Below are 13,146 nucleotides of genomic sequence, written 5' to 3' on the forward strand. Positions count from 1 at the left end.
TTTACAGAACAAATCCTTTTATTGAGGGGATTTTTTTCTGTGAAGTTTTGTGCCGGCCGTGCGGTACCCTCTCCTCCTATAAGGAGCAGGCTGCCAGAGTCATACTCACTGACAAGTCTTCGGTCCTCAGCCGGATAAACACACAGAGACGAGCCATCGGGAGGCGCCAACACCAGAGCTTTATTCAGAGGCCATCACAGCAAGGCCAAGCAGGAAGGCCAGAGCAACAGAGCAGGAGCCAAGAGAGAGAGCTCTGACCAGGCTCGTTCCTAAGTACCTACTAGCCCCTCCTCCCCAGCCCGCTTACTAGCCAATGATTGTAGGGTCAGATACCGGAAGGGGCTGTCTGAGTTTAGCACACCAAGGGGGAAGGAGTGACGTAGGAGGCTAGGACCAGATACAGGAAGGAGGCATCTGGGATTAGTGCATAGACAGAGTACGTGACCTAGGAAGTCAGGAAGGAGGCGTCTGGGGTTAGTGCTACACAAAGGGACCCAGGAAGTCAGGAAGGTCACAGGAAGGCGGCGTCTGGGGTTGACGTTGCATATAGGGAGGGGACTAAGCAAAGGGAACTCAGTCTTCTGCCGTCCCACTCCCACGTGGCACCGCCCCTTGTCTCAGGAGCACAAGCTCCAGCTACTTCCTTGCACCCAGCTTATCTCACATAGCACTGCCCACTGCCTCAGGGCTTCTCCGTACCCAGTCCATCCCAGTTCACCACGACTCCGCCTACTACAGCCCCTGCCTCGACTTCCAAAATACCCAGATTTTACCCTACTCTTGCCACAGCACCCAACCTGGTAGCTGCCAACATAGACAGTCCCTCACAATTCCCCCTTTTTGTTTAATGGAGGGGCGGAGACGGGGTCTCCATACTAGGCCTTCGGTTCTGAGTGCCTCTAAAGAACATCTAAGAATCCTAAGAAAACCTCCTAAAATAGTGGGTAGTAACAATAACAGTATAAATGCAGAAAAGTTATAAATGCCCAATGGGTTACAAGGGAAGGGATGGGGAAAGACGTATGCTTAATCCAATCGCTAAGGTGATGAACAATATCATCAGTCTTGTGCTGGGCCAAGTGTCAGATATGTTCTGCGCCAGTCTAATTAATACCTGCAAAGCCTGGAGTAGAGGAAAGATTTGTAGCCTAGATCTGGGAAAGGGCACGGGTATCATTACATCAAATAGAAAAGAAAAGAGAGTGTCATTTTGCATTGTGAAAGGGTGTCGCAAGTGGCGTTATGGTTTAAGGGTGTTACACAAATGGATCAATATCAGCCATCGCATGGCAACTACTGTCTCGATTCCAGCCACATAAGTTCATTCCCAATGTCCTGGGTAGCCAATGCTACTTTTTTGAATCTGCTCCTCCAGCTGCTGATCAATATCAGCCTTCACTTGGAGGGCTTGGGCGAATTTATTGGCCAGTTCCTCTATTTGTGAGGCAAGCAATTGCTGTCCACTATATAATTCCTGCATCTGGAACTCCTCGAAGATGGATGCTGCCAACGCCAAGTGCCCCAGCCATTCTCTCTTGTGTCCCAGGGCACTGGAGCTGACGCAACCTGTGGCAAAGTCCTGATCGCGCAAAAAGTGAGAACAGTTTACTCAGTTTAGACATCCTTAACTGTCTTTTCTTTCTGCTCTCTCTGAATTTACTGTTGACTGTGTTTCTTCTCCTGTCCTTGTTGTCTCTCCCGGGGCTTCTTCAACTCGTTTTGTTCTTCTTTCTGGTACCCAGCGACTCTGGCCATCAGAATCTGTAAGACATAAATACCCCGGCCCTCTCCACAACACTACAGATGGGCCTTGCCAGTATCCCTCATCGTCCTTCCAGAGGACTTTCTGGTTAAGGGATGGTGCATGTAGTGCTGTTTTTAAGGGGCCAGATGAATTACAAGTGGGTGGTGTTATTAGCTGTAGCATGCTAGGGGATAGGCCTGTGTCTCTATCTAGACAGAGAAAATTGTATGTATATAAAGCTTTATCCACATCTGCTTGGGTAGGCCACCGCCCAGAGCCCCAACCTCCTACTCCCCCTTTTTGTTTACTGAGGGTAGCTTTCAAGGTACGATGGGCTCGCTCAACAATAGCCTGACCTGTGGGGTTATAGGGGATCCCTGTAACATGCTTAATGCCAAAGGATGTAAAAAAGGCAGTCATTTGTGTAGATAAATAGGCAGGCCCGTTGTCAGTTTTAATGACATGAGGGATCCCCACAGAGGCAAAACAATGGTACAGATGCTTAATAACTGATGGGGTGTTCTCCTTACTGGATACAGTGGCCATTATAAATTTGGAAAAAGTATCAATGCAGACATGGATAGTGACACGGCCAAGGTGAGTAACATCCATTTGCCACAAGTCACTGGGAAAAAGACCTCATGGGTTAATCCCCTTACTGGGTGGAGGGGGGAGAAAAGGAACACAGTGCACACATCGCCTCACAATTTGTCGAGCCTGTTCACGAGTTAAACCATACAGGCGTCTCAGGGAGCTCGCTGGTAGGTAAAAAAAATCATGGGCTTGTTCAGGAGGGGTGAGGACTGGCAGTAGGGAGCACTGTAAAGCACGATCCGCTACATCGTTGCCCTCAAAAATGCCTCCTGAGGTGGACTGATGAGAATAAACATGGAGAATGTAGAGGGGGTTGATTCGCTGCAACAAATTTTGCTGTAATTCCCTCAGGAGAGAGGATATGGTGGACTTATGAGGTTGGAGGACGGCGTCCTCTATGCATTTAAGAACCTTTACTGCATATAGACTATCAGATTATGTTTATAGGCTCAGGATATTTACGGCAAGCATGGAGGATGGCAAAGAGCTCATTTTTCTGGGTAGAGTCATAGGGGGTTTCTAATACTGTTATTTCCTTGGAGGCCTCATGATAAATAGAGGCCTTATTGTTTTTTGTAGCATCAGTGAAAACATTTGGGCCTTGAACAGGTTCTCCCATAACCTTTCGTTGGGGTGGTACTAAGGTTATTTGCTCTAGCATAGGGAGAAGCAGGCAGGAGGAATGAGGACTTATCTTGGCCCATTGGGAGCAATGTGCCCAAGACCAATAGGTTTGCGTAATGGCTTCTCGCTGTCCAGGTTCAAAAATCGAGTAAAGTAAAGGTCGCTGCCCAGACAAGTGGACAGCCCTTTGTACTGCAGCTAAGGCTAGTTCCCCTAACATCTCATAATAATTTGGCAGTACCTTGTGAGCCTTCTTTGCATATACAAATTCTAACAATTTGGGACCTTGGTGTATAACACAAAAAGGGCTCTGTTGATTGACCAAGGAGACCTCTATTCTACCTTTGGGGTCCCATCTGGCGGTCTGGGCTTGGGCAGCAAGTGAGAATATTTGGGACACTGCTGCCTTAGCAGCAGGAGTCCATGCCCGAGGGGAGTTTAAATCTGAATTTCCTTTTAATATATCATATAAAGGCTGCATTACAGCAGGAGGAATGGGTGTTCAGGCCCTGAGCCATTGGATCTGTCCTACTAACTTTTGGAAGTGATTCAAGGTGGTTATCTTATAAAGCCCTAGTTCAGGAATTTGATTGCTAATAGAAACAGCCTCCATACGAAGGCCTAGGTATGTGAGTGGGTAGTTTTGTTGGACTTTGTCAGGGGCCACCACCAAACCATAATGAGCAAGTGCAGAGACGGTTTCTTTTACTAATCTTGCTAGTGTCTCATCACTGCTAGTGGCTAATAAAATATCGTCCATATAATGAAGTATTGTGGCTTTAGGCCATTTGTCCCTGATAGGGTCCAGCACTCTTCCCACATAAGCCTGACATAAGGTGGGACTGCAGCACATTCCTTGGGGCAGGACCTTCCACTGATATCTTAAATCTGGTCCTGCATTATTGGTAGTGGGTATGGTAAAGGCAAATCTCTTTCTATCTTCTGGGGATAATGGGATAGAGAAAAAACAATCTTGGATGTCTATGACTGTCACAGACCATCCAGAAGGCACTAAATTAGGAGAGGGGAGGCCAGGCTGTAGGGTTCCCATGGGCTCTAGGGTGGTGTTAACAGCCCTGAGATCTATTAACATTCGAAATTTCCCTGATTTCTTTTTTATTACAAACACTGGGCTGTTCCAGGGGCTGGATGTGGGCTCAATGTGCCCCACCTGTAACTGGTGCTGCACTATATCACGTAAAGCCTGGGCTTTCTCTGCAGGGAGGGGCCATTGGGGTACCCAGACTGGGTTATTAGATCTCCATGTTAGAGGAGTGGGTCTGATACAATAAAATTTCTGTTGTTGCCCAACGACCCCAATTAAAAATCCTGCGGGGGTGGTATATAAACAGATGCCCCACAAGCCTTCAAAATATCCCTTCCCCATAAATTGTATCTCAAACCAGAAACCACTGGGGTCGATTTGGAAAATTCCCTTGCTGTAAAGGGGAAGTCTGAACCACCGAGTAAAAGTCGGAGATTGTCCTGATGCAGCCCCGAGGGTGCATTCTGAGGGGGTGGAGCTTCCATCTGGTAAGCTTGTTGAGGGGCCCTCCTTGTCCCGCCTCCTGACTGGCTTGCAGCATTCTTTAGCATAATGGCCAGATTTGTCACAATTGTAACAGATTACCTTGGGGCGGGCTCCACCAGGTTTCTGGTGGCATTGCGCCTTGAACTGACCGGCTTTTCCGCATAGATAGTACAATTTAGTTTCTTTTGTTTTCAGCACTTCTGATAGTCCTCTCCAAACAGCTGCCCGTAGGCGGGCCACCGGGAAGGGTTTATCAGGACCTTTTTTAATCTTGGTCAGGGAGGGCCTTTGTTTCCCCAAAGCCTGAATCTTACTAAAAGCCCGTAGGGCACATTGGGAGACAGCTGCAAACGCTGTATTTAGTGCCTCTTTTAACTCCTTAAACTTCTTCCATTCTAAAGGGGCCCAGGTCCTTCCTCCATCGGATAAGTGTGGGGGAGGGGGCCGCCCCTCCGCGTGGCTTTCCTTGCTACGGTTTCCTGCTCTTTCTTGGCTCCTGCTCTCCCGCTCCTGCCCTCCTGCCCGGCCTTGCTTTCCTTTCTCTTGTTTATTTTCCCATTCCCTGTTTCCAGTGTCCTCTGTCTCACTCCCTGAGTCTGTCTCACTCCTAGATTCTTCCTCACTACTGATTTCCGTTTCTTTCACTCTTTTATATGCTTCTTTCCCTTGCACCTCCCGATCCGGGACCTTAACAAACAACTGTCCCATCTTCCTTCCTTCACCCTATCGGCTAAGGCTCTCATCTCTCTTCCCGTGACCAGACCAGCTGATCCTCGGGGCCTCTGGCCTATTTCCTCCGCCCCACGTTGGGCGCCACTTGTACTGGCCGCGCCGACCTTGTGCCGGCCGCGCCGTACCCTCTCCTCCTATAAGGAGCAGGCTGCCAGAGTCATACTCACTCACAAGTCTTCGGTCCTCAGCTGGATAAACACACAGAGACGAGCCATCGGGAGGCGCCAACACCAGAGCTTTATTCAGAGGCCATCACAGCAAACCATCACAGCAAGGCCAAGCAGGAAGGCCAGAGCAACAGAGCAGGAGCCAAGAGAGAGAGCTCTGACCAGGCTCGTTCCTAAGTACCTACTAGCCCCTCCTCCCCAGCCCGCTTACTAGCCAATGATTGTAGGGTCAGATACCGGAAGGGGCTGTCTGAGTTTAGCACACCAAGGGGGAAGGAGTGACGTAGGAGGCTAGGACCAGATACAGGAAGGAGGCGTCTGGGGTTAGTGCTACACAAAGGGACCCAGGAAGTCAGGAAGGTCACAGGAAGGAGGCGTCTGGGGTTGACGTTGCATATAGGGAGGGGACTAAGCAAAGGGAACTCAGTCCTCTGCCGTCCCACTCCCACGTGGCACCGCCCCTTGCCTCAGGAGCACAAGCTCCAGCTACTTCCTTGCACCCAGCTTATCTCACATAGCACTGCCCACTGCCTCAGGGCTTCTCCGTACCCAGTCCATCCCAGTTCACCACAACTCCGCCTACCACAGCCCCTGCCTCGACTTCCAAAATACCCAGATTTTACCCTACTCTTGCCACAGCACCCAACCTGGTAGCTGCCAACATAGACAGTCCCTCACAAAGTTTGAATTCAGTCAGCAGGCCACACTTGAGGACCTGGAGGGCCTTGAGGTTGCAGGTTCCCCACCCCTGCTATAACCTTACAGATCAACAGATATTAAGTAGTTGGTACATATGAAGAATTGTCTGTCAGGGCTAGAAGAAGAATATGTGATATACATAGTTACTAATGTTATGAGCTCTGGAGGCTTACAAGCTAAGAGAGAGAGGATATGATATATAAAACGTAACTATGATATTAAGTGGAATGTGACTGCCTAAATATGTAGGACTATATAACGTTCATTTGCAGTCCATTGAGGAGGGGGCATTTGAGTTGTCATGAGGGATGGGTTGGATTTCATAAGGTTTCAGAGCTGAGTAGACAGTCCAGGTATAGAGAACAGTGTTGTTCAATAAAGATATAGAGGAAGAAGAGCCTAAGATGTGTATAAGGGAGAGTAGCATTTTTTTTTTAATTTAGCCTACGACAATTTATTCCAGTTTATTAAAACATTTCTAGAAGAACATCTGTATTTCAGGATTTAAAAGTCTTTTTCAGTTCACTATTTTTTTAAAAAATGGGTTTACATTTCTACAATCCATATTGTAGCAACATTTGTTTAAATTAATGACATTTGTAGGTTAAAATGTCTTCTATTTTCTTAGCTATTTTTTCCTTTCCAATTTTTGCTTTTCTGAACTTTGTTCTGTGATTTTTTTAGAATCCTAAAGGAAAATTTGGCTACATATCTCAGAAGGATATAGCACTTTGAAAACTGAACTAGGTACTCAATAAATATTTGAATGCCAGAAGTTGGGAAGGAGGCAGTTTGTTTTAATTATGGCTCTACCACTTAGTTGTGTGATTTTAGGTAGAGTACTTACCTTCTTTAAACCTCATCTTCCTTATCTGTTAATTGAGAATGTTGAGCTAGATAAGCAGTTCTTAAAACATTTTTGGTTTCAAGACTCCTTTTCACATTTCAAAATTATTGAGGACCCCAAAGAGCTTTTTTTTATGTGGGTTGCATGGTGATTTTTATGGTGTTAGAATTAACCTGATAAAGTTTTAAAATATTCATTAAAATTATAATAAACTTTACATGTTGACATAAGTAACACTTTTTTATGAAAATTGTTTTCCTAAACAAAATTTAATGAGTAGTGCAATATTTTTATCTGCTTCTGCATTGATCTATTGAGGTAGGCTGTTTTGATCAAAATATATAAAGAAATCCAGTCACACAGATATGTAGTTGGGAAAGGGAGGAGTATTTTAATAAGCAAATGATGTCGTAGTCTTATGAAATTAGTTTTGCCCTTGTGGACTGCCTAAAAGAATGTTGGGGGGGATCTCCAGGGGTCTGGACTACACTGAAAACTACTGACCTAGATAATTGCTAAGGTTCTTTCCTAATCCAGCACCCTAGGATGGCCTAGCCCTTTTATTTAAAGACTACTTTCATTTTCTATTTCTTTGCCAATCAATATTTTCCATCAAATGCTTTATTTATCATTATCCAACACACTTTCCTTCTTCCATTCATGTAACATTATGGAGACTGCCAGTTACTGTCTCCATTTACGCAATCATAGAATCTCAGAGTAGGAATGGGGCCCTCTAGTCCAAGCTGAAACAAGAATCCCCTTTATGATATCCGTGAGTAGTGGTCTTGTAGCCTCATCTTAAAAACCTGTAGTGATGGACTTCACTATCTTCTGAGTTCCACTTTAATGTTAGTTATGTTGACCTTAAATCAACCAACAAATTTAATCCTTTTTCAACACTATTGTCCCTCAGAAAAAGTCATGCACAAATTCATTTTAACTGGAACAAGTTTTCCTTGACAAACATTGACTTTCATTGTCTTATAATGGAACAAGTACTGGTTTTGAACTGGGTTTGAGTTTGTACCTTGACTATTTGCTAGAATTATAGAAATAGAAATTTCCCCCAGCATCTCCCGCCATGTGGGCTAAGCTAGTCTTTTAAAGTTATTAAGGGTCAGCATAGTGGAAAGAGCACTGGCCTTTCTTTAAGTGAGGAGGACCTGAGTTCAAATATGACCTTAGATACCTACTCACTGGCCAAGTAATTTAATCCTAATTGCTTCCCACTCCCCAAAATAAGTTATTTAAACTGTCCTTGAGACTAGAATGGCTCAGGCTTTTGACTGGCTTCTTAGTCACCCAAGTACAAAAACAGAAAAGCTGGAAGTTCCAGCTCCATTAAGGTCCAGAGGTTGGACCTGTTGACCACCTTAGGCAATGAAGATGACGAAGATGATTTCAAATTTAATCAGTCCTGTGTCACTATCAAATTCCCGAGGCCTTCTTTCCCCCAATCCCCACCCACAGTGGGATAACTTTTGCACTATACCTCGGGTTTGTGGCAGAAAAAAAAATTGCAGCCCATAAAATGCTATATAAATGAGAACTTTAAGAAAAAAAACCTCCCTTGTATAAATTATGCTGTCACGAAAACTGGTTGAATTTTATCTTCTGCTACCCAATCCCTATTCTTTCTGGTGAAGGTGTATGAAGGTGAGTGAGGTTTGTGATGGTGAAGATTGGTTTATGAGATCCTTGAGTTTGAGGAAGGAGAACTTTGGACAAAAAGCAAGGTCTCCTGATTTGGTTCAAGGAAAAACATAATGCTCTGGTTAGCTTTAGGGCAGAATCCTTCTTCACATATCTTGTAATCACAATAGCGGGCTAGCTTGAAAGAAAAAAAAAACAGTATAACGTTTATGCCAAGCACTTTACAAATATCTCATCTGATGCTCACAACAGTCCTGGGAAGTAGGTGATGCTATCCGTATGTCACAGTTGAAACCAAGGAGGAAATTCTTGCCCAGGTCACACAACTAGCAAGTGTCTGAAACTGAACTTGAACTTGGGTCTTAATGGCTCCAGGCTATATGCAACTAACCAGCTTCCTTCCTCTAGCAGAGGTTCCCAAACTTATTTGGCCTACTGCCCCCTTTAAAAAAAAAATCAGCGCTCCCTTGGAAATCTTTAACCCTTAGGCAGTTTTTTAAAAAATTTGAACCATTTCAAAAAAATATATAAAATATATTTTTAAAATGAAGTATCTTTAATAATGTATTGTAAATTTGTGGGGTTTTTTCCTGCATTGAAATGTTGGTGATGCAATATTGCACCATGTAACTGTATAGTATAGTATGGTATTGTTAAGTCATTACATGCACATGTTCCTGCTTATGCATGCTGGACTGCCTGACAATGCACAACACCGATGGCCTGCCAATACTTTTTAGGACCTGTTGGAGGACTTGACCACTGATTGGTTATAATTTGCATTTTGTGTGTTTATCTGAAAAATAATGTAATCACTACAACTTTTAACTTTGTTACACAACAGATGAAACATGTATGAACCTATTTTTAAAATTTTTCTTTCCTTATGCTTCCAATGCCCCCTTATTTTTATTCAGTACCCGCCCCCCTGTACTTGAGGCTATTATGGCCCAGCCCTGGTTGGTTCTAGTGCCCCTTGGGGCATTATCTCCCACTTTGTCACCTCTGCTTCTAGAAGCAGAAGAACACAAGATTTAATCCAGTGGGTTCAATGATCCCAATGCAGATGAGCCCCCACACCTTTCTGTCCTGCCCTCATATCCTGTCTTCTCCATTTACAACATGTCAAAAACAACTTTTTACCCAAAACACACTTTCAATTTCCATATTTCTATTATGGGCTTTTCCCAGACTTTCAACCTTGAAGTCATCCTCAATTCTTCCTTGTCTCTCATGATTCATCTCCAATCAGTTGCCAAGTTGATGCTACCTCCATAGTCTCACATCTGACCCCTCACATGGCCACCATCCAAGTTCAGGCCCTTATCACCTTGCCTTCATCATTGTACATTCTCCTAATTGGTCTCATTCTCCAGTTTCTCTTCACCATCTTTCACACAGCTTGTTAAATTGATATTCCTAAGGAACATGTCTTACAATGTCAAACCTCTACTTTAGTAGCTCCCTACTGCTAGGTTAAAATTTAAGTTCCTCTTTTTGGCAATTAAAGCCAAAGCTCTTCACAGCTTGGCTTTCCAAACTTATTTCATCTTGCCACTCTTAACATACATTTTAAATAAAGTGAAACTCATCTGTTTCTGTTGATTATATAAAATATTCCATCGCCTGCTTTCTTGCCTTTGCACAATCTGTCCCCTACCCTGGAATGTTTTCTTCCCTCATCTCTACCTTTTGGAATCCCCAGCTTGCTTTCATTCTCTGCTCAGTTGCCAATCCTATTATACAGGCTTTTCTTTGATGTTCCTGGTTGTCACTGCTCTTCCACTGGCCCCTATCACTTTGTATGTAAGTAAAACTTTGTAAATATTTTGTATTTCCTTACCTGTGTACATGTTGTCCCCTACCCCAGTACAATGTAAACTTGAAAGTAGGTACTGTTTTTCATTTTTGCTATTTGAATCTGCAGTGCCTGACACATTGTAGGTGTGTTAGTGCTTGTTAAAATTGAATTGACTTGCCCAGAGGGTTGAGCGTGGTAGTTACTTCTGGAACCTGGGGAGATGGCAGCTTTGGAACTCACCCCAATATACCCACCCACTAACATGTTCCTGATAGCCATGAATCAAGCTAATGGTTTCAGGGCGGACATGGTCCCTTATACCAATTTGGGAGTCACTAACTACAATTCTGATAAGATGGACCAGCAGACCTCACTGTCACACTGATTATGAAAAGGGCCCCTGGGCTTTACCATTTGTCCTGTTACTCTGTTCTTCACACCTAGGTATGGCCATCTGCCCTTCAATTGAACCTTCCTTTATGTGTCCTCTCCACCAATTAGATTGTAAACTCCTTGAGAGCAGGGATTGTCTAGCTTTTCTATTTGTATTCCCAGTGTTTAACATAGTACTTGAGACAATAAGTTCTTAATAAATGCCTTTTCATTCATTCATAAGCATGTCATTTCTCAATGGGAATTTGAGAAGGGGGAAAGGACAGGACAGTTTACTTAGGTCATGGGCGGTGGGTTTGTGCTAGGGCTTTGCATGACCTGATAATTACCAATCATCTGCAGCTAAGTAGCATCCATAGCAAATCAGGAAGTTTTTTGTTTGTGTGTGTGTTTCCCCCCCCCAATAAAACCTCTCAGGAAAATTCACTGAATACTACGGTATTCAGTAAACGTGCATGACAGATAGCTTGGGCCAGCTGTTCACTGCTAGCATTAGCCAACACAATAGCTGACTACTGAAGAAATCTGAAAAATTAAATCCCCAACGGTGTAGTGGACAGGGAGAATTCAGCAGTGACCTCCAGAGAAAGTACTCTGTTGGTTTTGCCAGTGCCAAGAAATAGCTAGGTAACTGTAAGGTGTAGGATCAGTCTGTTTCCTGAAAGAAGCTGAAGAACACCTCAGCTTCCCAGGGGATTGTGGAGAATCATCTATTCTTTGAGAGAATGGAAGTGCTTCAAGGAGGAAACAAAAGAGAATCTGGAGGATTCTCCTAACTTGTCAGGAAGTTGAAAGGTAGAAAGTGACCCAGGGGAAAAGAAAGCACATTTAAAGCTATATTTTCATCTCTTCCATCTCAGAATCTTTGTCTTCCAGGCTCAGATCAAATGCTTCCTCTTTCATGAAGCCTTCCCTGGTGCTCTTCTTTGAATGCAAGGACTGATCCCCTTCTGAGTATAGAGGATCCAGAAAAGGGACTCTTAACAATTATCTGTGTTATGGACCTTTTTGGTAGTCTGATGAATCCTACTTAGAGTAACGTCTTTAAATGTATAAAATAAAATATATGATACGAAAGAAATCAATTATATTGAAATATGATTATCAAAATTAAAAAAAAACCCAGTTGATTTTGAAGACTCCAGGTTAAGAACCTCTGATCTAGAGCAAGTAGGGACCTTAGAGATTATCTAATTAATAACTGACTTTTATTAAGTACTCACTACGTGCCAGATACTGTACAGTGATGATTTTTTCTTAAAGGCTTAAACAGGCTACCCCCAACCCCCTTATTTTACAAAAGAGGCCCAGAGAGGTTAAAACTACCGTCTTGTTCAAGGTCACACAGGGGGCAGTTTTTGACTTATTAAGTCTAATGGGTGCTTAATAAATCCTTGTCCGATTAAAATGCCTTCCAAGTTTTTTTCCACTTGGCGCTTGCTGAGTGAGCCAAATCTAGGTTTCTTTTCTTCAAAGTTAGTCGCAGTTTCGATTTTCTCTTTCCCTGTTGAGCTTCCCTTCCAGCTCATAGGGAGGCAGGCCATCAGCTCATTTGCAGGAACCACCCTCTCGCTCTGTTCGGGTAGCTTGCCACGCCCGGATCCCTCCCCGTCCTGCCTCAGTCATTTAAAGGAGTCTGAGCACCGGGCGAACCGCCTGGTTCCCGTGATTGGCGGGCGCTTGGAGCCTCACGCTTGAGCTTCCTCGGGTGCTAAAGAGTTGACAACAACATGACGGCAGAGGAAAAGAGAAACCTGGAGTTTTTCGGAAACCACATAAAGAACATATTGGATCCCACGTATGTCTTGGACTACATGACTGACTGGTTCTCACAAGGTGAGAGGCTACGTGCCTTCAGGCTTCCCTCTAGCTGTTCCCTTCATCTGCAAGGAGTCACCCTTTGCCCAGTTTCGGGTTATAGGGTGGTTGAATCCTTACCTGGGCCTTTAAGCCTCAACAGCGCCTGCTGCCAGGCTGACCTGCAAGCCTGCTGCGGGTGTTTGGTGGTTTCCATGGGCATCTGGTGGTGCGGTTTATTCCGTGATTTTAGTTTGTTGGCGTTCCTCTAGGAGTTCCTACTTCGAGAGCCGTGTGTTGGGGGAGACGGGGTAGAGTGGGGAAGGATGGCATGAGATAGTCACTCAGTCTTGGGAATGGCCGTAGAGACCATCTGGTCCGGACCTTCATTTTAAAGTTGTGAAAACGGTCCAGAGAGATAAAAAGAAGCACCTCAGGTTGCACAGCTTGCTAGTGACCAACCTAAATTATGAACTCTTTAGTATTTCCAAAGTTACTGTAAATGTTATAGCCAGCCTTTCCCTTTGATGCATTTTAATAAAGGTTTAATAATAATAACGA

At 44.2% G+C, this 13,146-nt stretch overlaps 1 protein-coding gene across 1 annotated transcript in view; it reads left to right on the plus strand.

Annotated features, from left to right (window-relative positions):
• Window positions 1-12,414: 12,414 nt before the first annotated feature.
• The window catches only part of DDX58 (DExD/H-box helicase 58), a 58,407-nt gene continuing 57,675 nt past the window's right edge, over window positions 12,415-13,146 (plus strand). Inside the window, exon 1 of the mRNA XM_027839451.1 lies at window positions 12,415-12,624. Within this exon, the coding sequence (XP_027695252.1) occupies window positions 12,519-12,624 (106 nt within the window). The 5' untranslated portion in view covers window positions 12,415-12,518. The remainder of the gene's footprint in view (window positions 12,625-13,146) is intronic.

The sequence above is a fragment of the Vombatus ursinus genome, unplaced genomic scaffold (assembly GCF_900497805.2).
Source record: "Vombatus ursinus unplaced genomic scaffold, bare-nosed wombat genome assembly UNPS02014832.1, whole genome shotgun sequence".
Classification (NCBI taxonomy): Eukaryota; Metazoa; Chordata; class Mammalia; order Diprotodontia; family Vombatidae; genus Vombatus; species Vombatus ursinus.